This window comes from Macaca thibetana, chromosome 6 (assembly GCF_024542745.1).
Source record: "Macaca thibetana thibetana isolate TM-01 chromosome 6, ASM2454274v1, whole genome shotgun sequence".
Taxonomy (NCBI): Eukaryota; Metazoa; Chordata; class Mammalia; order Primates; family Cercopithecidae; genus Macaca; species Macaca thibetana.
Genome location: NC_065583.1, coordinates 137214587 through 137239732, shown reverse-complemented (window position 1 = coordinate 137239732; position 25146 = coordinate 137214587). Strand labels below are relative to the sequence as shown.

The 25146-nt window shown below is 39.8% G+C and overlaps 1 protein-coding gene across 2 annotated transcripts in view; it reads left to right on the top strand.

Annotated features, from left to right (window-relative positions):
- Positions 1–5723: 5723 nt before the first annotated feature.
- NADK2 (NAD kinase 2, mitochondrial) overlaps positions 5724–25146 on the top strand; it is a 44214-nt gene continuing 24791 nt past the window's right edge. Inside the window, exons 1-5 of one of the 2 annotated variants that reach the window (XM_050794523.1) lie at positions 5724–6162; positions 15904–15992; positions 17228–17316; positions 18164–18245; positions 24152–24235. In XM_050794523.1, the coding sequence (XP_050650480.1) occupies positions 5863–6162; positions 15904–15992; positions 17228–17316; positions 18164–18245; positions 24152–24235 (644 nt within the window). In that variant the 5' untranslated portion in view covers positions 5724–5862. The remainder of the gene's footprint in view (positions 6163–15903; positions 15993–17227; positions 17317–18163; positions 18246–24151; positions 24236–25146) is intronic. The other variant, XM_050794522.1, reaches the window with a different exon arrangement.

Sequence of the window (25146 nt, the reverse complement as noted above, 5' to 3'; positions counted from 1 at the left end):
AATGCTTGAAACATTTTAAGTTAAATTCATTCTATGATTTTCTTTAGATTTCTCCGCATATATCAATGGAAAAAATTAACTACCTTAATTTCTGATCTATATAGAAATTCCAGTGCAACAAAACCAAATATAGGGTTAGAATATCAGGAAAGCAAAGAAAGAAGTGAAAATTCCCAGATTATGAAATGGAAAAGAAGAACAGAAACATGATATTTAGCTCACAACTCTTTCAACCCGCTTTCTATACACTCCATTATTCTTAGAATTCTTACACAAATATTTAGTACAATTTTGGAGGAATAGTAGAAACATTTTATGACTTTTCCTTGTCCTGTATCTTCACCTAGCCTTCTTCTTTTCAGCTTTCCTATGTCCTTTCTTCCCCTTTTATAAGGAGAATTTGTACAATAACATCAGTTGTACAATAACATCCATTTTCATAAGTTATTTAGGTAGATCATTTCGAAGTATACATTTTGGATTTCCAAAACAGCTGTTTTTAATTAAAATTTAATTAACTATTTATGTCATTATATATCTTTTGTTAAGACAACCTTAACTTTCTTCTCTTTTAATAAGATTTTACCCAACTGTTTACCCTAATTATAGACAATTAAAATGTTCTCTTAAAAATATATTATTTTCCATCCATTACTGCCAAAGCAAAGAACCCTTTTTCGCCAGAATACATCCTATACAGCAGTGGTAACCAACCTTTTTGGCACCAGGGACTGGTTTTATGGATGACAGTTTTTCCAGAGGTTAGGGGGTGGCTAGGGTGGGGTGGTTTTGGGATGAAGCTGTTCCATCTCAGATCATCAGGTATTAGAGTCTCATATGGAGCGTGCAACCTAGGTGCCTTGCACAGTTCACAGTAGGGTTTGCATCCTATGAAAATCAAATGCTGCCTCTGATCTGACAGCAGGCAGAGCTCAGACAGTAACGCAAATTATGGGAAACAGCTGTAAATACAGATGAAGCTTCACTCCCTTGCCCGCCTATCCCCTCCGGCTGTGTGGCTTGGTTCCTAACAGGCCAGAGACTGGTACTGGTCCATAGCTCGGGGGTTGGGGACCCCTGCTATACAGCTCTTAGAGTATTTGAATGTCATAAAAAGAGGTATATATGTCTTCCATAGAGTCAGAATGTACGCGAAGTGGGGGTGGGAAGGATTCTAGGGGTTGGGAATGATATATTTTAAAACCTGTGTAAATCTTCAAGTTGTGAATATCACAGTGATATATAATTTTTCCCATAAAATGTTGAGAACAGTTAAGCTTGCTTGAGATATGGCTATCACATGGTTGGTTAGACTCATTTACTAGAAAAGCACACCAGCCTCACCATAGATGGAGTTTGAGTTTAAAACTCAGTAACATTAAATCCATGAATGCCAGCAGTTTGGTTTGGGAGGGTGAGGTCGGTAGATTGCCTGAGCCCAGGAGTTCAGGACTAGCCCGGGCAACACTGCACAACACCCCATTTCTACAAAAATTTCAAAAAATTAGCAGGGTGGCTGGGCGCAGTGGCTCATGCCTGTAATCCCAGCATTTTGGGAGGCCGAGGCAGGCGGATCATGAGGTCAGGAGTTCTTAGGACCAGCCTGGACAAGATGGTGAAACCCCGTCGCTACTAAAAATACAAAAATTAGCCGGGCGTGATGGCACGGCCTGTAATCCCAGCCACCAGGAGGCTGAGGCAGAGAATTGCTTAAACCGGGAGGCGGAGGTTGCAATGAGTCGAGATCATGCCACTCACTGCACTCCAGCCGGGATGACAGAGGGAGACTCCATCTCAAAAAAAAAAAAAAAAAAAAATTAGCAGGGCATGGTGACATGCATCTGTAGTCCCAACTACCTAGAAGGCTGAGGTAGGAGGATCGCCTGAGCCTGGGAGTTTGCGGCTGTGTTAGCCATGCAGTGCAGTGCCACTGCACTCCAGTCTAGGTGACAGAGTAAGACCCCGTCTCAAAAAAAAAAAAAAATTTGTAAACTATTTTTTTACACTGGAAGGAAGAATTATTGAAATGATTAGCCAATGTTTAGGCTAATCAAGACTTGGTAAGTTTTCTAACAGAGTATTACCAAGATTTCTTAATTTGTACCAATCTAGTGGATATAAAATATTATTTCACAATGATATTATTAGTATTTCTCTAATTTCTAATAATGTTATCTTTTCAAGTATTTATTCACTGTTTGTGTTTCTTCTAAAAAATGCCTGGTCATGCCTGGGGTGCGGTGGCTCACGCCTGTAATCCCAGCATTTTGGGAGGCTGAGGTGAGTGGATCATGAGATCAGGAGATCGAGACCATTCTGGCTAAGACAGTGAAACCCTGTTTCTACTAAAAATACAAAAAATTAGCCTGGCATGGTGGCACACATCCGTAGTCCCAGCTACTCGGGAGGCTGACGCAGGAGAATTGCTTGAACCCGGGAGGTGGAGGTTGCAGTGAGCCGAGATTGCGCCACTGCACCCCAGTCTGGATGACAGAGCGAGACACTATCTCAAAAAAAAAAAAAAATCACAATTTTTGCAAAGCTAATTGTGTCATTTTCTCCTTTGGTTCCTCCTAATATATGCAGGATAAAAGACAAGTTCCTAAGCATGGATTTAACACTTTTCATTGTCTTTACCCTTGTCTACCTCTCTAGCCTCACTTCCCAGTGTTGTCTGCCTCTCTCTAAATTCTCTAAAAATTCAAAATTGCTAGTTCATTGCTTCTATGCATTTGTTCATGGTGTTTCTTCTGTGGAATTTCCTTCTCATTCTTGCTGATAATGGCTAATATTGTATTCATCCATTTAAGGCTTAGCTCTTCACATTTCCAGAAAGCCTTGTCTAACTCTTCTTAGGCTGACTTAAGACCTGCTCCTCCAAATTTCTATAGCATTCTGTGTATAACTCCATCACTGCATAGACTTTAAGCTCCTCAAGGGCATGGACGCTTTTTATCATTTCATCTGTAGCACCTAGCAGGATGCCCGGCCTACAGTGACACTCAAATGTAATTTAATCTCCACGAATGCATGTTACATGTGTAAGATTTAAGAGACATTATCTAAAAGGAAACTAGATAAGGATTGGAAATTCAGGAGAAAGATCTGGGCTAAAGACGGCAGTAATAGCTGAGGTCATGAAAGGGGCTAATATTTGCCAGGTGTGTACTGTGTAGTGGGCACAGTGCTAGGCATCCGTCATATATTCACAATTTTACAAGGTAGCAATTATATTTTAAAAATGCAGAAGTAGGCTCAGGAAGGTTAAACAACCAGTTCAAGTTTCACAAAGCTAATAAACAATAAAACTGGGATTTGAACCAAGATCCTTGCATTACACAACACTGAATGAACTCAGGAATGTGTGTGTGTGACAGAGAGAGAGAGAGAGGGAGAAGGACAAAGAAGAGGCAGAAGAAGAGACAAGGACAGAAGACATCTTGGAGATGGGTTTAGGAAGAAGTCAAAAAGGGACATAGAAATGGGAGAAACACTGTTAGTGACTGGTGTGTTGGGAGACAGTAAAAGATTTCAAGAAGAAATGATAACCATTCCAAATTCTTCAGAAAGATCAAGCAATTAAAGGACTGAAAAAAGTATTTTGAGTTCCAACAATATCTTTTGGCCACCTTGGAAACACTAGTAATTAGCAAAGTAGTGGGGAGAAGCTAGTGTACAACAGGTTGAGGAATGACTAGGAGGCAGGGATGTGACAATGATAAACAAGACTACTCTTTGGAGAATCAGCTGTAAAGGTAAGGCAGGCAATATGTAAAAACCAAGGCTTAGAGGTTGTTTTTTTAAGAAAAACTTTAAAGATGTCATAGACATGAGCATATTTAAATACTGAAGAGGTAAACTCATTTGGGAGGGAAAATTCAAGCTACCTGGGAGAGGATGCCTTCAGAAAGCACATTTTTTAGGAGGTGGAAGATGATATGCAAAATAACTATGGACAAAGGCCTATTCCAACTGAGATGCCAATGCATATGTTTGTAGCTGAAGTGAGAGAGCCAAAAATCTGGGTTTTTAATCTGTGAAGTGGGAAGAAATGAGGTCTGAGATTTCAAATATGAGCAACAAAACTCAGACTTTGATCCCAAACAGTTTCTCCCTACTCATTTTTTTTTTTCTGTCGAATGGATCAATTAACATTCCCCTATTCACCCTGGCCTCAAACCTAAGTGTCATCTGTGATTTCTCCCTTTTATTCCCTTCCTAATATCTAATGAAGTTTAAAATAGTAAGACTACAAAGGAGTCTGAGCATAGTTATAGATGTTACCTCTAGAAGTTCAGGTTATTAAGGTTGTTACACTACACGTCACTATAAGCAGCTGCTGTGAGGCAAAGTTCTTGGTGAGAATGGGTCAGTGGCAGAACTTTACCAAGTAAACACCTATCGGGCTTCATTGTGCATGCTCCCAGTCCAATACACTACCTGGCACACAGCAGGCACACAGCGGGAACCAACGAATGAACGCTGGTGCTGGTGGGCCCGTGAGGAGAGTCACAGATTCACTGAATCGATTTGGACTTGGTAGAACCTTGGGGTCACCTAACCTTTTTACAGATGAGGAATCTGAGGCCCAGAAAGATGAAGTAACCTGCCCAAAGTCCAGAAGCGACTTAGCGCCAGGACTACAAAGGAGCAAACACAGTGCCAGGGGAAGGGGATCTAGGGAGCTGCAGGAATTGAACAGCAGAATGTGCACTGCCATTTGGTTTCCCCCTTACAATGGGACGTTTCCTTCTGTTCTCATCACACCCCAGCCCTGGTCCTGGTCCTGATCACTCCATGGGTCATTATCCCAACAGCATCCTCTCCTCCTCTTCTTGCCTCCCAAGCTACCCAACATTCCCAAGCCAGATCAACAGTCATCAAACATTGCTTTAACTCACTCCATTCCAGTTAAAAGCTTTCAAATAATTCCAACCTATAGGACAAAGTCCAAATGACTAACATTCTTAACCCCGCGCTCTAGTCCTGCCTACTTTCAACCGTCGCTCCTCGTGGAGAAATGCTCCATTCTGCCAGGCTCCCCTACCCATCATCCTCCAAGTTCCTTAGGCCTCTTCGGGGGGCAGCGGGGCGGGCACTGGGTCCCACGCCGAGAGGATTTCGTGCCAGGTCACGCACACGGTGCAGCAGGAGCCGGGTCCCCCTCCTCAGCCCCCAGCCCGGCCCTGGACACACCAGCTATCACACGCCCTGGTCAAATGAACCAACGGGCACGTGGTCGGCCTGCAGAACAGAACCCGAGCGAGGACATGCCCGGAACCTGCCTTCCCGCCAGTGGCTCAAAACCCCACCCGCAGGCCCCGCGCCGCCTCAGACCGGATCCAGCTGGATTCCTCAGAGCGGCGCAACCGCCTAACAGAATTCTACCTCTTTCCCGGCCGCAGCAAATGGCGCGGCCCCTCGGGATCCGGGGCCGCCGCGGGTTCTGATTGGCCGATAGAGTTAGCCTGGGGGCGGGAGAAGAGCTACCTCAGGGAAGCTTGTGGAGCTGGGAGGTCGCCCCCGGGCGGCGAAGCGGCCATTACGCAGGCGTGAGTGAAACGAATAAACAAACAAATAAAACCCACTAGCCCGAGGTCTCCATTTCTTCCCCGCCCACCTTTCCCCCGCGTGGGGTCTCCGGTTTCCCAATCGCCACGCTTTCCCCGCCTTCGTCAACGTCTGGGTACGTCCCCCTAGCCGCGCTGGCCACGCACGTCCCGGCACTTAACCTCTGCCCGCCCGGCGCGAAGTTAGAGGCAGGGGTTGCGCGAGCGGCGCGCACTCCCGGCGGTGGGGAGCGGAGGCAAGGAGCCGGAGCCCGAGCCCGAGCCCGAGCCCGCGGCCGCGGCCTGGCCCAGGATGACTTGCTACCGAGGATTCCTCCTGGGCAGCTGTTGTCGCGTGGCGGGCGGCCGGGCGGCGGCGCTGCGGGGACCGGGTGCGGGAGGCCCCGCCGCGCGGCCCCGGCTGGGCGGTGACGGTGGCGGCCGGCGGCATCTGGGGCAGGGGCAGCCGCGCGAGCTGGCGGGCTGTGGCAGCCGCCCGGACGGCGGCTTCCGCCCCTCCCGGGTGGTGGTGGTGGCCAAAACCACCCGGTACGAGTTCGAGCAGCAGCGGTACCGTTACGCGGAGCTCTCGGAGGAGGACCTGAAGCAGCTGGTGGGTCCTGGCTCGGCCCCGCTTCGCTCCCGTGCTCGTTCGGGGCTCTGGTGGCTGCTGCGCCCCCTCGGGCGAGACCTCTCGGGACAACTCTTCCCAGGGCACCGCAGATGCCCGTCCTGCCTCTCTCGCGGCCCCCAGATCCTCTGGTTTCTCCCTGGGTCCTCTTTGCCTCTGGGCGTGCGTGCGAGGGAGAGGCAGGGCCGGGGAGAGGGAGAGCCGGGGAGAGGGAGAGGCGCAGTATTCGTGCAGGGACTTCCGAGGCAGGGGCGCCGCGGGGAGGGCGAAGAGGGGCTGCCGAGTGGTCTCCTAAGAGTGAGGGGTTTGGGGATTCGTTGGTGCCCTCGCCGACCCCGCCCTCGTTCGCTGGTTGGGTCCCACTCCAAGAAAGTGAGCCGTGGCCTGAGGGCTGGACGCCCTGCGAACAGCTCCCCAGGACGCCCCGAGAAAGGGGGCCCGGGGCGCCGCTGAGAGCTGCAGGGGGAAAAGGGCCGAAACTACCGCGGACACACCCCCTTTTACTCTGCAGAACTGCGAGGCCTAGGGCACTCCGGAAAGCCCTTCAGCCTGAGCCTTTTCCTTGCTGTAACGTGGTCGTTGGACACTACCAGCTTGTTTTAAAAGCACAGGTCTTTGGTGCTGAGAAGGGAAAGGGAGAAAATGTGACTTGTATATATACGTTTTTAAGGAGAAATGTCAGGACAAGGGGCTGGTATACTGGGTAGTGTGTGAAATAAAAAGCCTGCGACTCTTGTGCAACAATATCTCCACAATAGACCATATTTGATACGTTTATTTATATATATGCAAAAAGATACAAATCCAAGAGGAAAACCAGAGTTTCAATCTTCCTGTTGTCAACCCCCGCCCCCCCAACACTTTAAAAACAATTTCTGATGCCATACCCCCATCCACCAACTTTAGGAAAAGGAGAGTGCCCGGTGCTACCATGAGCAATGTGTCCAGAAAAATCTGTTGGAAATCTCTTAATTGTTGGCACTGTGCACCAAAAGGTTTTGGAATTAATTGCACATAACTAATTTAGTTTAGTTCTGTGCAAGACAAGACAACCTGTTGGAAACCTCTGGTATCGTGTGATCTTAGCAAAGTTATTTTTTTGTAGAGGCGTCAAAATGAAATTATAAATCATCTTTGCTTAAGTGCTGAATCTGTTGTCAACATTAAACATCCTGCTGCTTTGTTGGGTTTATTGAAGAGGGCCTCTGCATTCACCTGATGGGAGTGTAAATTTGTAGATTTGTTTTCTGTTTCCTGAGTGTTTGAAAATGACTGTTTATAGAATACACTTGCATCATTTAAAGAATAAAACAGTTTGAACAGGAGGCTAGAGTAGTTGAGTTTGTGTTAGGGAGTGAAACTAGAGGTGAGGCATGGACTAGTAATGTCATAAGAAAGCACAGTGTTACTATTTGGGGAAAGTGGTGTGCCCTTTGGGTTGTACTAATTTTGCAAAGTCTAGCTTGTAGAATTTGTCAAATGCCATGTATGCATGAATATGTGCATACAGTTTTATCGAAGCTTCCCACAACAATTTAAAATAGCTCACATGGCATGTTTAAAGTGTGGGATTAAGAGTGAAGAGCTCAGTTCTAGGCCCCTGGTTCTGTGTGGTTAACTTCCTATGTGTGTTCTCTGGGCCTCATAGGTGGAAATGATACTTCTTGTGTAGTATGGTCCGTTTTCAAAGTGCTCCACCTAATTCAGTATGTGAATTGCTGAGGTTATACCAGATAGCCTCCAAGGTCCTTTACAGTGCTGGCATTTTGAAACTGTGGATAACGTTTTCAAGGCCTCAAGAAAATGGGTGACATCTCAGGATTAACTCTTGGACCTCTGAACTAGATTGCCACTTAATAAAAAACTTTTAAAATGTAGGGAAAATCAATAAGTCTGAAAAAGTCAAACTACCTAAGTGTACCCATTCTGAGTGGAGAAATCTCTAATAAGGTAAATATTTGTCTATTGCTAGGTAATGCTGTTTGGGATAAGTCAGCTTTGAAGTAAAACTCCTGGGACTGTAGAATACACAGTTTTGTAATTGCCAGGCATTGGAATAGTTTTTGTTGATGTTGTTGTCATTACAGTTTTATTGGATAAGTTCCTTACTGATTTGAATTTGTGTTATAGTTTATATCAAGGCCCGTACTCAGAGTGCAATAGCATTAGTTGTAGCCCAGATGAGAGATTATTAATAGGCCAAAGAATACTGGGCTGTGTGAAGTTGTCCTAAAATGGGATTCTGTAATAGGAGTGATAAGATGATAAGTATTATTGGTTATATTGCTGGGTAAAAAATACTAAGTTATGTGAATCATGTGAATTGGATATAAAAGAAAGTGGCCAAGTGTTTGAGTCTCACCATGGCTGCTGTGTCTATAGTGTCATGGTAACTTGGTTTTTTGTCAAAGCATTCTCTTTTGTTGTGGTGGTGGTTTTTTTTTTTTTTTTTTTTTTTTATGTAAAACAGGTCTGTATTAGGCTGTTTGTTAAAATGCAAATGGAAGATGAAGGATAGAGTGCCAGTATAATTTTATACCCTGAAGGCTGATGATTTTCTAACTTTGTAGAAATGTAAACAATTACAGGAAATATTTTTTAGTTGATAAGGCATGCACAGAATAGGTTTACATCCTTCAAGCTAGTCAAAGTTTTGACTTTTATTTACCCTTTCATATTGGTTACATTGCTTTATTTTAAAATCTTGTCTTTTTCCCCATTGATTGACCAATGACTTATCTTGTGATATCAAATTTCTGGTCAAATATTTTAGTTCTACTGTTTCATGACATTTCAAAAGCCAGTAAAACTATTACTACAATTTACTTGCTTCATTAAGAGATATAGCTGTTGGCAAATGTGGAACTGCTATTAACAGGGTCCTTAACACAAATTAGAACTCTAGATGAAACAGAACTGACTTGGAAAGGATTTTGACACCAGAAACATACCTCACTGGTCAAAAAAAGGTTTTATTTAAAGCTCTTTTTCACCTGTCACCAAGGATGGGGACTGAATAAGGGAAAAAAAAAATTTAATATAGAACAAATAAGAAGTCAGCAGTTTCTACCCTCCTCTCCGTCATTCCAGGTCTCACAACTTGGCAACCCTTTTATTGGTGTCTACTTTTAGTTTTGTTTTCTAAAATTCATAATGGGATAGAATAATTTCATTTAATAGTCTGCCGTGTTATTTGATTAAACTAGATGACTTGGAAGGTGTAGCACCTTGGATTTCCCTTTTGTTTTCTGAAGATATTGTGGCTTAGGTTGTAGCATTTGGGCAGATAATACTTTTGCCACAGGGTATGCAATAAGTGTACCATGGTATAATTTTGTCAGGTGGTATACTTTTGCTACATTGTATGCAATAAGTATATTGTATACAATATGATTGTTAATCAAATAGCATAATTTGGAGTACTGCCGGAGCTTTCTAACTGAATCTTGCTCCTCTCAAATCTTCTAGACACAGATACCAGAGTGTCTATCTAAAGTGAGCATCTGGCCCTTTCTCTCTTCTGCTTAGAACTCCACAGAAGCTCCCTGTACCCTTTAGTCACCTAGAGTACTTGTTAAAATGCAGACACCTGAACCTTAGCCCCCAAGACTCTGACTCAGTTTGTGGAGAATTCCCAGACTTTGGTTTTCTGAAGTACACACCTGACATTAATGACTCTGGCTGAATTCCAGGGATGTGTTTTATCCCTAGTTTGCATGTGGTCCCCAGTTACACTGAGAAACACGGTCATGGGCTCAAGTTCAGGATCTTTAGAATGCCAGAAAAGTCCCTTCGTGAACTGGCTACCTCTTGAGCTTCACTTCTGATCACTTCTTGTCTTAAATTTCATATTCTGGCAATTTCAAACTGTCTTAATTTCCATTAGATGTTTTACTGATTTAGTTTAATTTATGGATCACTAGCACATAAAATGATTCAAAATGTAAAAGATACAAAATATTATACAATGAAAAGTCTTTCTGTTACTTGTCACTTGTCATTCAGTTTTGTCCCTGGAGGTAACTATTATCAATTTCTTGTGTTTCCTTCCAGAAGCAACCTATACCTACAAATCAACACAGTGAAATATTCTTTTTCTTTGCCTCATCTCTTTTTATTCAATGATAATATACTATTTAAGGTATTATGTGCCTTTTTTTTTAGCCTAACAGCATTTGTGGAGATTGTCATAAAGAGCATTCTCATTCTTTTTAAAAACAGTGTGTATATAACTTTATTGTGTGTCCTAATTTATCTTCTGCTATTAAGCACATTCTGAAATGAATAACATTTGTGTTTATATGCTTGTAAATCAAGCTGTAAGACAAATACCTAAAGTTGAAATTGTTGAGTCAAAAGGCATCTGCATATAAAAGTTTAACAGATTTGGCCAAATTGCTTCCCTTAGAGATTGTACAGATTTTTACTTTCACCAGCCCTGTATAAGGGGACTTGTTTTTCCATAGTTTATCAAATTGTTGGGTCTTTGCCAACCTGGTGGGTGAAAGATGGTATTTCAGGGTGGTTGAATTTGCATCGCTCAGTGTGTACGTGTCTCCGTTTGTAGCCTCCTTTGATTTGAATGCTCTTCTTCCTCTATCCAATTCTTGTTTTGTTTTGTTTTGTTTGAGGTTTAGCTCAGACATTACTCTCTCAGGCTGTCATCTTTGGTAACCTTGCTGTGCCTTTGCCTCTCTCTGGCTACCAAGATTGTGTTAGGCATTCTTCACTTCATAATACTTATCTGTGTTTATTTTCTTCTCTAGACTGTAAACTCTTTGAGGGCAAGAATTGCATCTCCTTCAGCATCCTCTCCAACCCCACGCTTTCCACTAAAAAAAGTAGTAAGATCATTTTTAGGTCTTTTCTCCTTGAGGCTGGGACCAGCTTCCTTGTAGTCCAGGGTCAAGAGATGTGGACTAACAGTATAGATTTCAAGGTTACTGGGATATAGTTGGTAGGTCAGTTTCCTGGAGTGGGGAGATAACTCAGGGAAAATGAAGTGAGAGCAGATAAGAAAACCAAAGTTGGAACCTTGAGCAATACCAAGGGAGGAGGTCAACAGAATTAACAGAGGAATGCACAAATAGAGAACGATGGGGAAAATAAAGGTGATAGCCTGGTAGAAAGTAAGTGGGATAGAGGTGATCTAAGGTAAATACCAAATATATCTGAAGAAATCTTTAGGGTTTGATGCACTAGGTCTGATCATGTTAGGTAAATGGTTGACTATCTAGGTGTTAATTAGGTGCTGTTAACCTTTTTAAGGCAATTTTGAGTAACACTTAGAGTACCAGTTAGTTAAATGTGTATGCTTTTCAGGGTGCCTAAATTATGCCTAGTGGATTTACATACTGAACTGTCATTGTCTCAAAAGTTTGTGCATTTATTATGTGTTAAATTTAAAAAGTCTCAACTCTTTCCCTTATTAAGCTACCATAGAAATTACAGAGTACAAAATAGCAATACTCAATAGTAAAACAAGCCTTAAAAATTTGTAATTGCAATAAATTTAGTTTTAGATAAGTAAAACTATCTGTGATAATTTAATAAAGGTGTTATAAACCATTTAGGTAATAGCGTAACTTCACATCTGGATCTTAAAGTGTGCTAAATCTATCCATTCAAAATCTTGCTTTTTTTCCTTACGTGTTGTGTTTTATTTTAATATCAAAGCTGTGTGGAGAGACATGATCTTGGCTTTTGCAGATTCTGTAGGAGAAACTCTTGCTTATACTGAAATGTGTCTGTCTGTCTGTAGATCTCATGGAGTCACCTGCTTTTTCCAAGTGTCCTGGTGAATCTTTAATTATTTATTTATTTTAATGGAGAGAAGAATTAACAGGTTTTTGGGGAAAATATTAAAGACTGTTACTAATAATGTTGTGTAACATTGCAGAGAATTGGGAATGTGTTCTGAATTTCAGTAATTTCTCTAACCTTTTAATGGTAAGACATTTTCTAAGAAATCATGTGTTCTTATTTTTGTCTGATTAAAGGAATGTTTTTAGATATTTGAAGTCATGTTATTTTCAAAGGTGTAGCAAGAAATTCTTACCAGCTTTTGCATATTCCTTTTAAACAAATATAATTATTGGACTTCACTACTCACTGGCTGTGGTGATTGAATGTGAGGGAAGAATTAAAGCCAGTTGAATAGTGATTTAAGCCTTTCTAACTGATGCTGTTTATTAAGTGATTTTCTTATTTTTTATCTGCCTTGTTTAGCCAGTTCATGTTAATAAAGCTTAATAGCCCAACCAGCAAGGTCTTTAAAGAAAATAAGAACTTACGTTCTCTAAATGAATGTTGAGCGTGACTTATTAGAAAATTAGTTCACAAGAAGAAATTTGAGTGGGAATAAGAATTTATGAACTGACATTTTTGCTTCAATGTTAAGTATTCTGATACTGACTGAACTTTGTATTTAGATTTGGAATTTTAGAAATTTTAGTATTGTTAGCAATCATAGAAAACTTGAAGTTTTTTGTTAGTTCTTCAGAACTTTTTCTCCCACAAATTCAGACCCTTTCGCCATCTCAAGCCAAAGTTCCCTAACAGTCAACTGCCAAGTATCTTATTTTCCTGGGGCTTGCTGAGAGCCAGGAAGTAAGCATAAAAGTTTCTGAACTCCCAGACTAGCATTTACAGGGCTTACACGGTAAGGTTTATGTGCTTTTTTCCTGGGTACATGTTCCATATTGTCCAAACCAAAATTTGGAACATAAGGTAAAAAGTCTGGATAGGGAATTGAAGTATGAGGGCCAGCTGCTCTTGAAGTTTTATTTAAAGTAGAAGTGGTAAATTAGATGTAACTAATTCAAATACACAGTACGCCTATTGCAGCTGCAAGGGCAGCACCAGCAGCAGCTGTTTCAGCAGTCCTGGCACCCCAGTGTTAAAAAGAGTCAGAGTTAGGTGGAGGGATGGAAAGCATTCCAACAAGTACGAAGGAAGAGCTTGGTGAAAATAGACCAAAGAGATTAGAGTGTAGGGAATGGGGAGGAAAACAGGTAGGAGAAAGGAGCAGAAGTCAGATGGCATAAGCCTGAGAGTTGGTAGGGAGAATGCCATTTGTAGAGGGCATTAAACTGAGGAAGAGACATGCTGTGGTCTCTCTGGTTTCTGTGTGGGGAATAATCTATGGGGCTCCAAGAGTGGAAGTAGGAAACCCCAGTTAGAGGCCTGTGCAGTGGTTCAGGTGTGAGATCATGAGTGGTAGAGGTGAAGAAGAGAAAAGTGCTTGGATCAAACATAAGATCTAGTAATTGGATGTGGAAATAAGCAAAAATGGAGGCATCGGGTATGGCTCTAGACTCTTGGCTTAAGCCATAGTTGGGGAATTCTTGGGCCAGAAAATGAGGGGCTAGATATTGAACATGCTAGATATTGAATGAATAATAATAGTATTTAATTATTCAGTATCTGGCATGTTCAGTACCTAGCCCTCTAAATTTGGGGTGCCTGTTAGATATCCAAAGAAATATGTCAAATAAGCAGTTGAATAAATGTATTTGAAGCCCTAAAGATAGGCCAGGTTGGGAGATAGCAGTTGGGAGTCATCGGCATCAGCAGATAGATCTCTTTTAAAGTCGTGGAACTAGAGGTTGCCAAGGGAGAGGGTAGTGGTCCATACTCACTGAGAGGTGGTTAATGCAGTTTTAGTCAATCTGTAGCTGGGTAATGATAGTGGTAATCTGAATATTAATGCTATGTTTGTCCATATTAAGAAACTCTAGTTTTTCAAACTTTACTGACTTGTGTTGATTTGTTGATTATTTTAAATGAAGGAATTTTCTAGTTATTATCATAGTCAATGTTTTCCTTTAAAAAATTATTGACGTTGGTAGCTTAAAGTTTAATGAGGCTTTTGGCTAGGCATTAAACTTTGGCACAGGCTGTCTAATCTATTGTAGTATATCTTGGTGAGTTAACATCTATTTATTAATTTTCACAATAGCCAAATGCTTCCTCAGCTTCTCTTTTGTGAGAACATACAAAGATTACAAAGTGAGGGCAAAACTATTTAAAAACTCTTAACCCAGTAGTCACAGACAAAAGATAGGGAAGGTAGGTATCAAAATATTAACCCTTTTTGAGCCATAAGATTATATTTGATTTCAATTTTCTTTAAATGTGCATCTTCCATATTGTGAGTGTTATCTTTATAACCTTTAAAAAGTAAAATATGTATTAATATGCTGTCTAAGAAATAGTTTTACTTTATAGTTCAGTAAGTAATGATTTAAAACAAAATATTTGAGATTGTATATTAGGCTGAGTGTGGTGGCTCACACCTGTAACCCCAGCTTTTTTGGAAGCCAAGGTGTGTGGATTGTTTTTTTGGAAGCCGAGGTGTGTGGTCTCAAGGAGTTCGAGACCAACCTGGGCAACATGGTAAAACTCCATTTCTACCAAAAAAAAAAAATACAAAAATTAGTTGAGTGTGGTGGTGTGCACTTGTAGTCCCAGCTGCCTGGGAGGCAGAGGTGGGAGGACAGCTTGAGTCCAGGAGGCGGAGGTTACAGTGAGCTGAGATCGCACCACTACACCCCAGCCTGGGCAACAGAGCCAGACCCCGTTTCAAAAAAAAAAAAAAAAAATATATATATATATATATATATATGTAGTAGGTATTTGAAAACTGGTTTTGTTACATAAAGAGGAAAGGTATAAGCTGGGCACAGTGACATGTGCCGATAATCTCATCTACTTGGGAAACGGAAGCAGGGGAATCAATAGAGCCTAGGAGTCCAGGACCAGCCTGAGCAACATAGCAAGGCAGCATCTCAGGAACAAAAAAAAAAAGAAAAAAAAAAAAAAAAAAAAAAAGGGAAAAGGAAAGGTATAAAGGAATTTGGAGGAGCAAAAAAGTACAAATAACACACTTTTGAATTCTAGCATTCACTGTAGTGAACAAATTTCCTACTTGGCGATTAAATGGATGTTCACTAAGGACATTTCTGAACTTTTTTCTCTGCATTTTACTTTATGGATTATTCATAAGAAATATACTTTTAAAAATTTTAGGCTGAGATAGTTATAAAATGTTACTCCAACTAGGAAAAATAATTCTTGAAGGATATATATATATATATATATTATATATATATATATATAAAAATATAAAAGTTACCCTTTCTAAGGTAGCTAGTCAGCCCTTTGTTTAGATTGCATAGGGTAAATTCCAAATAGAGTTTATAAATCTGAGAACAAGAGAGAAGCAAATCCAAGGGGAACAAAGGTCATCTAACCACCTCTACAAGTATTAGTTTATCTTTGGTCATCAAGTAGCCATATGCAATGTGTTAAAAAGTCATCAACGCTGAGGCAGGAGAATGGCATGAACCCGGGAGGCGGAGCTTGCAGTTAGCTGAGATTGCGCCACTGCACTCCAGCCTGGGCGACAGAGCGAGACTCCGTCTCAAAAAAAAAAAAAAAAAAGTCAAAAAAATAAAAAGCTTAAGCTGTAAAACATAAGATATTGAGATCCTGGTGACTATATGATTCAGAAAACATAATGCTGTATTTGGTATTAAAGCCAAATTATAATTTTCTGATATCAGGCTTTCTAGTTTAATTTGTACTGGTAGGTTTCACAGGTAGTCATTAAAATATATTTTTAAAAAATTGTATTTTATATGGGGCTTTTAAAAAACAATATTAGAACATCATGTGTAATATGTATTAGTAAAACAACATTTTTTTTTTGTTTTGATATAGCTTGCATTGAAAGGCTCTAGCTACAGTGGACTTCTTGAACGACATCATATTCACACCAAAAATGTAGAACATATTATAGATAGTTTACGGTAAGTTTGTGGGATTGGGTCTTGGGTTGGATTTTATATTCAGGACTTCCAGTTCTTATTTTGTACTAGCAGCCCATTCTTAGGCTTTTAGTGTTGATTGTTACTATGAAATCATTTTCAGAAAATTATATCGAGGTTAATGGATCTGATTTTATAGCATCTTTAAGGAAATATTTATTCTCTGAAAATGTCACAAGTATTTTCAATTATTTGATCTTCCAGAGAAATGCATTTTCTACAGAGTTAATTCAGTTACACAGCTGGCTTCAACTGTGTAATGTTTTATTTATTAAAACAGACTAGTGGATTATATGAGTGTTCATTGTAATAATATTTTTGAGTGACTGAAAATTATAGAAACTTCTGTCCAAAAATTACAGAAACTTCAGTTAATTCAGAACTAAACGCAATTATGTGTGTACAAGAAGGTCAGTGTGAGAAACATGTGAATTACAAAGTGTCCAGTCACTATTCCAGTGTCTGGTACTCAATGGATATTTGTTGGATTTAAAATAACGGCCATTCAGTTTTATAGTTTAAAAAGTCGTCACTCAGTCCGGGCGCGGTGGCTCACGCCTGTAATCCCTGCACTTTGGGAGGCCGAGGCGGGCGGACCACGAGGTCAGGAGATTGAGACCATCCTGGCTAACACAGTGAAACCCCGTCTCTACTAAAATACAAAAAATTAGCCAGGCACGGTGGCGGGCGCCTGTAGTCCCAGCTACTCGGGAGGCTGAGGCAGGAGAATGGCGTGAACCCGGGAGGCGGAGCTTGCAGTGAGCCGAGATCGCGCCACTGTACTCCAGCCTGGGCGACAGAGTGAAGACTCCGCCTCAAAAAAAAAAAAAAAAAAAAAAAAAAAAATCGTCACTCTAGGTGTTAGTCTTCTGGACCGTTTTTGTACTATGAATGTAAGCATTAGAAGGAGGAGAGAAAATGAAATTCTAACTAATACTGCTATTCACTAGTGGTTATAAAAGCTTTTAAAGCACATGGAGATTTGGGATATAACTTTTGATTTATTCATATGCTTCCTTAATTAGCTAGTTAATTGGCTGTTGTAATTAAATGATAACAAAGATAATGCTATAAAGCTCCATGTACATTTGCTTATAAGACACAAATTTGTTTATTTTACATCTCTGTTGTAATCATCTGCCTCTCAGAAAACATACCCTTGTTATATATATATTATTAGTGGAAATTTCGTATAACCTTTCCTTTTTTTATCCTAGGAATGAGGGAATTGAGGTTCGTCTAGTAAAGAGGAGAGAATATGATGAAGAAACTGTTCGATGGGCAGATGCTGTCATAGCTGCAGGAGGTAATAATTTTACAGAAGTAACGATGTTGGAATATACAAATGTTGTTTAATACACATTATTTCCAGATACCCTAGGGTCTAGCTATATTGAAGCCGTCAGAGTCTTACCATTAAACAATTTTTTGGATTGTTACGATTAGGTTTAAAACTTCTGTTTATACAAGTCTACTTTTTAAATGAATGATGTTACTGTGAGGTTCCTTGTGTATATTTAAGGTATGCATTTAACTTCAAATATGATTCAAAGGATCAGTTATTGTATTTTGGTATAATTATAGCAGTTTTAAGAAAAAAATGAAGTTGATAAAGAGTTTAATGAAATGAGGTAAATTCTATTCCTCTTTGGTCCCAATATACTTTCTTTTTTCTGAACTTTATCATTAAGTTAATGGCTACTGTTTCTAAAACTTTAAGTTGACAGCAGGTGTTGAAGAGAAAAATTTGAAGTTGGACACATTGGATATGTTTTCATTAAAATAATTTGTGAATTTGGACTGGTGTTATGGGAGAAGGAAAGAAGATTGGCTAATAGAAATTTTTGGATTAGATTAGTGGTTACCAACTGTGGGGTGCTACTAGTATGTAAAGGGAATACATCTAAAACATTCTACAGTGTCCCCACAACAAAGAATTACTCTGTCTAAATGTAATCTTGCCGCTTACGAAATCTTGGATTAGAGTGGGAGAGAGAATCCAAAGGTATAATAGATAGAAAGGGAGTGGGATAGGCTATAGCAGTTAGCAGGGTAGGGTATGATTGTTAAAACTACTAATTTTCACAATGGCCAAAAACTGGATTTATAACAGAAATCTGGTTATGTCTTATATTTTGTCTTATTTTTGTTAGGTGATGGCACAATGCTGCTGGCAGCAAGTAAAGTCTTGGACAGACTTAAACCAGTTATAGGGGTAAACACTGATCCAGAACGGTAAGAAAGAACATACACTTTTTGTTTGATTTGTGTGGTGTGCTTTTTAATTTTTTTTTAGGTTATACATACATGCATTTCTGCTTTGCTTGCATAGTATCTTTTTATGGTCTGTCTTAAAATTTGGAAGCTATTCTTTATTTTCTCCACCATGTTCACATGCCTGGGCTCTGTTACTACAGACATTTTACTATGGTGTATGGTGTCTAAGTGGAAGCATGATTGTTCCTGGCCACCGTGAATATTAGAACCATGTTCCAGAAACATTCTAGTAATGAAATTTAGGTATGTAGAATTGAGTAGGATTGTCTTTTATGTAGTTGTTTTCAAGGATATAGCTCTAGTTTTAACCTCAGGCATGAAAAATATATATACATGTAGCTGGCATTGGTGGTAGGAGAACTGGGATGGACCAGTTCTCATATTTTCGCTTCCCAGGTAGTTTGGGAGTAGGATCTATGGCATAATAGACCTGAGTTCTTGACCCAGGTGAGTGTTGGGGACCTTTGGTATTGCTGAGGAGGGACAAGTTAATAATGATCCATTTTCTACTCTTCCTTATGGCTTGTATTTATGTTCCTCGTTATGCTACCACTGATTTTTTTTGGGGAGGTGACTTTACTGACTTAATAAAAAGACCTATCCAAACACTATTGGCATTTTTTTTTTCCTTCCTCAGCTTTCTGATATTTACCCTCAGTCTGTTCTAGCCACCCACAGCCGTGACTATACCTGGACTTTCTGATGATTTGGAATTTCCCTATCTCTACAATCCTAATTAATTCCACTCTGACTGCAGCCTCCTACCTTAACAGCAGTCTTACTACTTTATCCCACTAAATCTGCCCTTTGACTTTCAGTATTTTGATCCCTTCCATTTTCTCCACTTATTTCTTCCTCACTTCATTTACTTTCTTAAATATTTCTTTCTTTCTTTTCTTTTCTTTTTATTTTTGTTTTTTTGAGACAGAGTCTTGCTCTGTTGCCCAGGCTGGAGTGTAGTGGCGTGCTCTCAGTGCATTGCAACCTCTGCTTCCTGGGTTCAAGTGATTCTTCTGCCTCAGCCTCCAGAGTGGCTGGGACTACAGGCATGCACCACCACACCTGGCTAATTTTTGTATTTTTAGTAGACATGGGGTTTCACCATGTTGGCCAGGCTGGTCTCAAACTCCTGATCTCAAGTGATCCTCCCACGTTGGCCTCCCAAAGTGCAAATATTTCTTCATCGTTACCTTTCTGCACAATTCTAGATCAATCTGACCATCATCCTTTCTACTTCTGCATCAGTACTTCTGTGGTCATCTGGGGAAAAAAAGATCATTGGGTTTGGTGGCACTTCCAGTTTGTAGTCTTCAGCACTTAACAGTGGACTCAGAGTTGCACACAAACTTCCTGTGTAGCCCTACTCATCTCTCTTCCCCGTTCTCTGTGGTGGCTGCTTCAGTAGTTCAACTTTTGCATTCACCTTGCTTCCCTTATCCTTCCTCCTTCAATAAACCCACCTTTTTTTTCACAGAGGATTTGAAAGTCACTGGATTAGAACTACTTCACCTTTTCTCCTGCTTAAAAAAATCTTGTCCTATCATGTTGTCTTTTTTTTCTCTCCCTTCACACATGACTCCTTTTAGCCTGAAAAGACTTGTTCAAAACTCCTGTTTTTCAAGAAAATTTAAAAAATCTTTTACCCTGTGTCACTTTCGTATAACCTTTTATATGTATACGTATAACCTTTTATTATCTCTTTTCCTTCCACTTATCCCCAAGCTTGGTTATCTGCACTTCTTCAGTTCTTAGTTATTTTCTAAAACTTTGCAACTTTTTTATGGATTTGCCCCCAACCAGTTCATTGACATTGCTTTTGCCTTAGATCAGTGATATCCTCGTTACTGAATTTACTGGATATTTTAGTCCTTGTCTTACCTGATTTCTGGGAAATTTTTGGTGCTAACTGCTCCCTTATTTCTACTCTACTTTGTTTGCATTTGTGATACCCCTTTCTTCCTATCTCTGTGACTACTTCTTTGTCTGTATCTCTTTTGAAGGATCTTACTATTTGGTTCCTGGCTAAATACTGGTGTTTTTACATATTGTGCTCTGGGCCATCTTTTTTCTTCTTCAATTCCTATATTGTCTCCAGGGAGGCTGATTAATACTGTGGTATTGGAGTCTCCTGGGACTGCAGAATCTTTATTCCAACAGTGATCTTCTTGCTTCCATTCTTAACCTTATAGTTTCTTAGTTTCTTCTCCCCACTGCAGCCAGCATGATTATTTTATGAAAGTTTGATAATATGTGACCTCTCTGCCTAGATTTTTTTTTTCTCATGGCTTCCCATCTAACTTAGGATAAAATCTTAATTTTTTACTGTGAATAGGGTGAAAAACTCCTGGTTTTCTTGGAACTTTCCTAGTTTTAGCACTGAAAGTCCTGTGTCCCAGGAGAATGTCAGTCCCAGGCAAACCAGGGGACAGTTGGTCACCTTAAATATGATATACAGGCTATACATTATCTGGCCTTTTACCGTTCTCTGTCCTTATTGCCTATTATTTTTCCCTTCATTCTATTCTAGCCACACTGGCCTCTACTGTGGATATATCCAGTGGTATTAAAAATGTAACATGTACAAATAAACTCTCCTTTTCTCTCTCCCATCGTTCTTAATGAATGGAATCATCTGTGCTGAAGCTGTAACTATCTCTCCCTCACTTTATCTTCAAATTGGTCCTAAGTTCTAGGGAACTTACTTTTGAGTCCATCTGTTGCCATCCTCACTGCCACTAAAAATAGCTCAGCCCTTTATAGTTGTTTAAATTACTGAACTAGCTTACAGTCTCTCTCCTTCTAACTTATCCTTTACACATTGTCTTAGCTTCTTTCTGAAGTGCAGATCTAATTGATTATACCCACTCCTTATTAAAATCTTTTAGTTTACCATGACCTTCAGGATACATTGTAAATTCCTTAGCATAAAATATATTATCTTTCACTGTCTCTTGCCTATTTGCTTTTCTAGTTTCACCTGTCCGCATATGTCCACAGGCATGACACATTCTTTAGCTTAAAAAATGTATTTTTGGAAACTGTTCTAGGATCAACCTAGGATCCTTTCTAAAAGGCTGTTCTTAACTGCAAAATGTAACTATATGAGTGTCCACCAACATGCTGGTTAGAGGCTCACACAGGGATGCTTTTACTCTGGTGGGGAGCTTTGTTGATATATAAGATCCAGGGCATGATTTGAGAGTAGGTGAAAGAGTTCTCCAGAAAGGCCCATGTCCCCCCAACCCTCCCACCCATGCCTTTGTATGTGCTTTTGTCAAAAGTTCCCTTACACCACTTACTCACTTCTGTGGTTGTTGTTTGTTCAAGACTGGGGTTTCTCCTGGGTTGTAATTCCCTCTACAGAAAGCACTTATCCCTATATATTTATTTTCTGTTTCTTTTTCTCTTCCATTAGACTATAAATTCCTTGAGTATAGGACCTTGTATTTTAATTTCTCTGTCACTAGCATAGTTTTATACATAGCTGGTAGGTAATAAATACTTGAAAACTGAATGATTAAGTGATTTTAGGGAATAGGGATAGAACCCCAATCTAGCTGAGTAAATATTCCCTAAATGTAAATAATTGAGATCATTGGTTCAGTAATTAATTTTTAATTGCCATCAATGTTGATGCATGTGGGTTTTAGAACTTCTTAATGGCTTATTTTTATATCATTAAGGTAAAAGATTCTTAACTTTAGTGATCATATGTTACACAGTTTATTGAACTATATTTTCTTTTGAAAACTGGCTTCATATTCATAAATTTGTGGGAATTTGAAGCTGGCAAGCAGTTGTTAATATTGTCATCTCTTCTCTATTTTCTACCTAGAAGAACAGGTGTTAGAAGTTCTTTGGTTTCTCTTCTTGCCTCCAGGCAAGCCAAAGTTGCCTTCTGGTTTTGTGTATGCTTCAAGTTATCTGACTTCTTTATCTTAAATATGGTGGTATCTCAGTCCTTCAAAAAAGCTTCAAAAAAGCTCAGAGCTTCGAAAAAGATCAGAAGTTAATGTTCAACTTAAGTTGAACAACTTAAGTTGTTCAAATGTTGCATAACAAATCATCTCAAAACTTAGAGGCTTATGATGGTAACAGTGTATTATTTCTTATGGGTTGTGCATGTCAGGAGTTCAGGAGCACTTTGGCTGGGTGGTTTTGGCTTGAGATCTCTCCTGAGTATAAGCAGGTGTCAGCTTGGTCTGTAGGCATCTGAAGGCTTGACTTGGGCTGGAGAATCCACTTTCAAGATGGCCCACTCACATGGACTCATCTAAATCAAATGTGTAATTTCTGTCTGTCTCTTCTGTATTCTACAGCCACTCTACTGAGCCTGGTAAATAATTACAACATTTGAAAGCTTAATATTCAAAATGGGATAGAGGGCATGTGGATAGTCAGCCTCCAAGGTAGCTTCATAGTATTTAGGTACCCTTTAATGTACTCCTCCCTGCCCCCCAATAGTCAATCAAGGATGGCCTATGTGACCAGTAGAATATGGTGTGAGAATGTGTAGGTCCCAAGACCAGGTCATAAATGGTATTACAGCGTCTATACTGGTCTTGAGGATTGTTCGTTATGGGGTAGGACAGCCACCATGATATGAGGATGCTCACAACAGTCCTGTGGAGAGGTTCACATGGAGGGGGATTGAGGTCTCCTGCCAACAGCCAGCACCAAGTTGCCAGCCATGTGAGTGAGCAACCCTGGAAGTGGTCGTGCTAGCCCAAGTCAAGCCTTCAGATGCCTGCAGCCCTAGCTGATATCTGACTGTAACCTCATGAGAGAGTCTTCTCTCTACAGAGGTTTTAGACTTGCAGTTGACCTCAGCAGATATTATGCTATCAAATGACCATTGATGCCTTTTATATACTTAACATTGCGTGAAGTATTACAACGAATATAAGAATTTAAAAACCTAGGCCTTGCGTTTTCTTAACCTCAGTGTTGACCCGCTTAGATAAAGAAGTTTACTATTCACAACTTTGTAAAAACATTTTTCTCTGGTCTTCACACTTACAAGTTGATTTACATTGATTATCAGGAGTTTGTTTTCCTAAGCCTACCCTCAGCCTTTTCTTCAAGATTGAAGTATCATTAAATGATGATGACTGAGCCTTCTGGACACATCTTTAGGTGCCACATACTCTCATCTACACTAACCAATAGGCAGTCTTACCACCTTATAATTTGCAATGATTCATTTTAATTTGTCTTCCACATCAAGCTATGAACTCCTTAAAGGAGTTTCATTATTTATATATTTTTGAATAAATGAAGGATTACATTGGATTAAGCTTTCTCAGTTCTTTTTTAGTGACTTAGGATATCTTAAATGACATTTAAAAAGGAATTATGGTTCAAAACATTTCACATAAATATTTTGATTCCTCAGAATCACCTTTTGAGATTGCTGGTTTGTCCTGATTTTGGAGATGAGGAAGCTGATGCCAAAGTGACTTGCCCAGAGTTAATAGTTAAATGATTTAAAGGTTAGAATAAAAATTTTAAGGTTAGTAGTTAAATAATGTAATTATTTGAACAACACTGTACCATTAGGTAACTTTACAGGGTAATTAGTGGCAGATTTGCTGCTATTTTTAGTTTCATTGTAATGTAGAAACTCACATATTATTATGTATTATGGCATTAAAGCTGGATGTAGACTACTAACTCTATGTGGTCTTTTTTATTTTTGTTGAAAAAACATAATTTTGTGGCAAAAAATGGAATATAGAGTAGAAATTTTTAGAATTTCATTTCTTAATTTTATAACTTAGTGATACCTTTTGATTAAATTCTTTTGCTTCACTTTTTTTTTCTTTTCCTCTTTATATCACCAAAAAATTCCTGTTAAAATACAGGTCTGAGGGTCATTTATGCTTGCCCGTTCGATATACACATTCCTTTCCAGAAGCCTTACAGAAGTTCTATCGTGGTGAGTTCAGGTAGGAATTTCTTACAGTTTTTCTTATATAAGTATCTTAATAAGTATGTGCCATTAATAAATCTGTTAAAAAACAGAACAAATCAGGCAGGGCACAGTGTCTCAACGCCTGTAATCCCGGCACTTTGGGAGGCCGATGCGGGTGGATCACTTGAGCTTAGGAGTTCGAGACCAGCCTGGGCAACATGGTGAAACCTTGTTTCTACAAAAAATACAAAAATTAGCTGGGCATGGTGGCAAGCACCTGTAGTCGCAGCTATTTGTGGGGCTGAGGCGAGAGGATCACTTGAGCCCAGGAGGTAGAGGTTGCAGTGTGAGCTGAGATCGCGCCACTACACTCCAGCCTGGGCAACGGAGTGAGACTGTGTCTCAAACCAAACAAACAAAAAAACCAGAACAAATCAGATAATGTTTGGATTACTCCATAGATATAACAGTAGCCATTAAAAGTAATGTATTAGCTGAGTCACACATAGGTCTAATTTACCTTCTCCTAGTCCAGTTGGAATTGTGGAGAGAAACCCTGACAAATGTTGGTTGGCCTATAATATAACTGCATATAGAGATTTTTTTTCTCCTTCAGTGAGATAGCAGCCGTGTCTCTACTTTCTTAACCTCGTTACTTGTCCTTATCAGTTTAGTGGAAAGGTAATTAAAACTTTGGCTAAAATTGTTTGAATTTTTAGATTTTATATTTTTTATCTTTATCTCCCATCTAGTAATGATTGAGAGTTGGATTTAATCCAACCATGCTGAGATTCCTGGTATCTGTCTCACATAAAAGTATTTCTTAAGTAGTGGGGATGGGATTTTTAAAAATTTCTTTTACTTAATGTGTTCAGTGGTCATACCATCAGGAAAACAGGAAGGTGGAAGAAGGAGCATGAGGTTGGCCAATTATATTTGAGAGAG